The following is a 3,627-nucleotide window of genomic DNA, read 5'->3' on the forward strand; positions in this document are numbered from 1 at the left end:
TTGTAAATTAATCTCATTGTTCATTTAACATAGTTAATATATTGAAGGAAAAAGAATTATATAAAGGATATTTGTAATATTATTTTGAATGTTTTATTTGTAAAAAAAGAAGTTACAAACTTAATTGCTAGCTTGGTTATTTAAGATTGTTATTTGCTTGGATTTGTTTGAAGACTGTTTATCCTATAAATTTTATTAAATTTATGTATATTTTAAATGGATGATTTTTAATTAAATTTTATAGTTATAAAATTTATTTCATGAATATTTTTTTATTTGTTGTGGAAAATGTATAATAGATAATGTTTATAATTATATTATTTTGTTGTGAATTAATCTCACTGTTCATTTTTTATTTAGGTGTTAAACATTGCATAATATTTTAGCAGTTCAAATAGTTTTTAATATGTTTTAAATATAGAGATTAATTATTATACACAGTCAGTGTAAAAAGTTTTACACAATCGATTCATCACCATCACCCGTTTGCATTATTTTATAGATTTTTAAAATAAAAGTCAAACTTATTTCAACATTCAACGGTTATGATTAACTGACGGTTTAAAATCCATTTACACTGTCAGTGTATTTCAATTAAATCCTTAAATATAATATTTAAATTTTATTTTCATTTTCCCTAAAAAAAAACATTTATTTTTATTTGTACTCGTTTGTAAAGTGCCTTTGTTTTCACTCGATTAATTGAAGTGCCATCATTTAGAAAGAGGATTGATGAAACTTGTCATCATATAATTTTTATAGGTATTTATAATTGCTTTTATATGTTTAAATTTGAATAAAAAAATGAAAGAAGTGAAGGAATTGAGAAAAAGGTGAAAAAATGAAAGAATTGTGAAGAAAAGAGACAATTTGCCACTGTAATTTTTTCCTCACGATGAAAAGTAATTATTGTGCGATCTGTTCTCACACGGCACATCACGACGAGATAAAAATAGACTGTGGTGCGATGTGACCTGTTGGCTGACACATTTTGACTTCTATAAAAAGGAGAAACACGTAGAAAAGGAGGGTTAGATTGTTTTGGTACAAGATTTTGACGACCAAGCAAAATTTGAAGTTCAGGAACAAAGGTTTTCATCATCGAAAGTCAAATTCTAATCAGAGATTCATATATTGTTGCTTTATTTCTTCAATTATGATTCATATTAGTATAAGTAACTAAATTTATTTATTATGGCTTGTTAGGTGAACTTGTATGAACTTGTTGGGTCATATCTCTGCAAAATGTATTGATGGGACTTTTGATTATTTCAATATTGTTATTCAACTAATTTCATGTTTATTGCTTTATATGTATTTGACGAATTCATATATCGAACCTAGAATCCTATTGATTATTGACCATAACTATACGAGTCTGATCTAAATTAAATGTTCAACTTAGTAATTGATTAGAGATATGAAATGATAAGTTGTGACCAAAGGTGTAACACGCCGAATATTGTGTGGCCTAAAGAGTTAGGGAGTTGTAGTATTGAAGAGTGAGTTATACACCAAGGATATGAATATAATGGCTAAGCTAAATCGTCGTAATCACTGAGAAACCATATTAGAAAAAAAATACATCAACATCAATAGTGACATACATGAGATTCAAAACAAGGCCTAATTACTTTCAATCTGATCAAGTCTCCAACATTTTATTCACACTTTCAATTGCACTCGAATCGTCTTGTTAAAATAGCACAATCCATGTGGATACAAACCTATTTTTATTACTTCGATAACATTTAGTACACTTGTTAAAAAGTCTATAAAATCTTTGGCGTTGTTGTCGAGGATTGTTGAATTATTTTAATAAGGCAATTTAGTTTTGTGCTACGTTTTTATTTTAAATTTTAAATTTTTGTTATTTTCCTTTATGTCATTTTTATCCTACTCTTATTCAATTTTTATTTGGTGCAGTGCTACTAAGGTAATTTCTGATTATTTATGCAAGATTCATGCTCGACACTGATACCATTTTATTCGGAGATCGAGAAGACTGCAAGATCAACTCACATAGCAAATAGAACAATACAGTTAGCTCAAGAAAGGGCTAAAATAAGAGAAAATACACGTTTCTTATGATAACAAAAGCGATTAAGAGAAACACGACATGGAAATTCCACTGAGACAAAAGATGGGAGACTACTGCAGGAGGAATCATGTTGGAAAGATTAATTTTGGATTTCAACTTGCTAAACCTGTTACTTTTGATCTTAAGAATTATGTGTTTTTAGGTTTGAGAGATAACTTGTTCGACAGAGAAGTTATCAGAGATCCGTGGAAGCGTCTAGCTTGCTTCTATGAGACATGTTCGATGTACAAACCAGATGGAGTAACTGATGATCAGGTTAAATTAAGGTTGTTCGAATATTCTCTAACAGGCAAAGGTAATGACTAGTTGCAATGTTTATCCAATGGGACTATGCATACATGGAAGGAGCTGGAAGATAGATTTATGGAAAGATTTTTCACAAACACCAAGTTTGTGGAAAGAAAGGCCGAGATTTCAAACTTTGAACAAGGTGATATTGAATCCTTATATGATATGTGGGAAATATTTAAGCTATTACTCAAAAGATATATGAATCAAAACATGAGTAGTATGAAACGGATGCAACATTTCACTAGAGTTCTAAAAGCTCAAGCAAGAATTATCTTGGATGCCTCAGTTGGAGGTACCATCAAAACTAATATTGAAGATGAAGTGAAAGAGTTGATAAAGAAAATATGTCAGAATGAATATCTTTCACAAAGTGAAAAAGGAGTCAAACCAAAGGGAGTACTCGATCTGGATGCCAATATTGCAATGTTAGCTCAATTAGAGGTGATTGCTAAACAGTTAGCTAAAGCCACAATTATTCCAGCCAATGTTAGTCAAGTTCAGATACTACAATGTAATTTCTGTGGACAAGGGCATGCTTATGGAAATTGTGTAACAGAGGGATTAGTAAATAAGCTAAATTTATAAATTTTTAGAGAAATAATCCCTACTCAAATACTTACAATCCTGGTTGGGAAGATCATCCCAACTTCAAGTGGAGCAACAATCAAACTCTGAATGCAAATCAAGGTGTCCAGTAAGCTCCACAAGCACCGCCACAAACTAAAACGTCTAAACTTGAAGAATGAATGACTCTATTTATGGAAATGACTCAAGTTAATTTCGAGAAAGTAAGGAATAATCAACAAGATATGACTAATAATTAGGAAACTATGAGTAAGAACACTGAAGCGTCCATAAAAAAATCTAGAGATATTAATTGGTCAATTACCTAGACAATTAGAAAAATAACTTAGTTCAAGTGGGGGTTTATGGGAATACTGTAGATAACCTGAAGAATGAGAGTTGTATATCCATTGAGTTGATAAATAAATACCTTCAATATCAATTGCTAGTGGTGAGAAAAAAGTAGTGAGTGTACATGATAAAAAAAATTTAAGATGAGGAAGCAGTGGATGTTAATCGGAAGTAATTGAAGAGGGATTATTTGAGAGAGAGAGAGAGAGAGAGAGAGAGAGAGAGAGAGATCAGAGTGAGAAAAAAGTGAGAAATTGAGAAATGACTCTATTAGGGGTGATACTCTTTATAAGCTCATATATCAGAACTCGCCTTTGGTA

At 30.5% G+C, this 3,627-nt stretch overlaps 1 protein-coding gene across 1 annotated transcript; it reads left to right on the plus strand.

Annotated features, from left to right (window-relative positions):
- The first annotated feature begins 2,119 nt into the window (after positions 1 to 2,119).
- LOC127130642 (uncharacterized) lies at positions 2,120 to 2,977 on the plus strand. The gene is made up of 2 exons (XM_051059614.1): positions 2,120 to 2,356; positions 2,447 to 2,977. The coding sequence occupies exons 1-2, from the start codon at positions 2,120 to 2,122 to the stop codon at positions 2,975 to 2,977; spliced, it is 768 nt and encodes a 255-aa protein (XP_050915571.1).
- The last annotated feature ends 650 nt before the right edge of the window (positions 2,978 to 3,627 follow it).

This window comes from Lathyrus oleraceus, chromosome 3 (genome assembly GCF_024323335.1).
Source record: "Lathyrus oleraceus cultivar Zhongwan6 chromosome 3, CAAS_Psat_ZW6_1.0, whole genome shotgun sequence".
Taxonomy (NCBI): domain Eukaryota; kingdom Viridiplantae; phylum Streptophyta; class Magnoliopsida; order Fabales; family Fabaceae; genus Lathyrus; species Lathyrus oleraceus.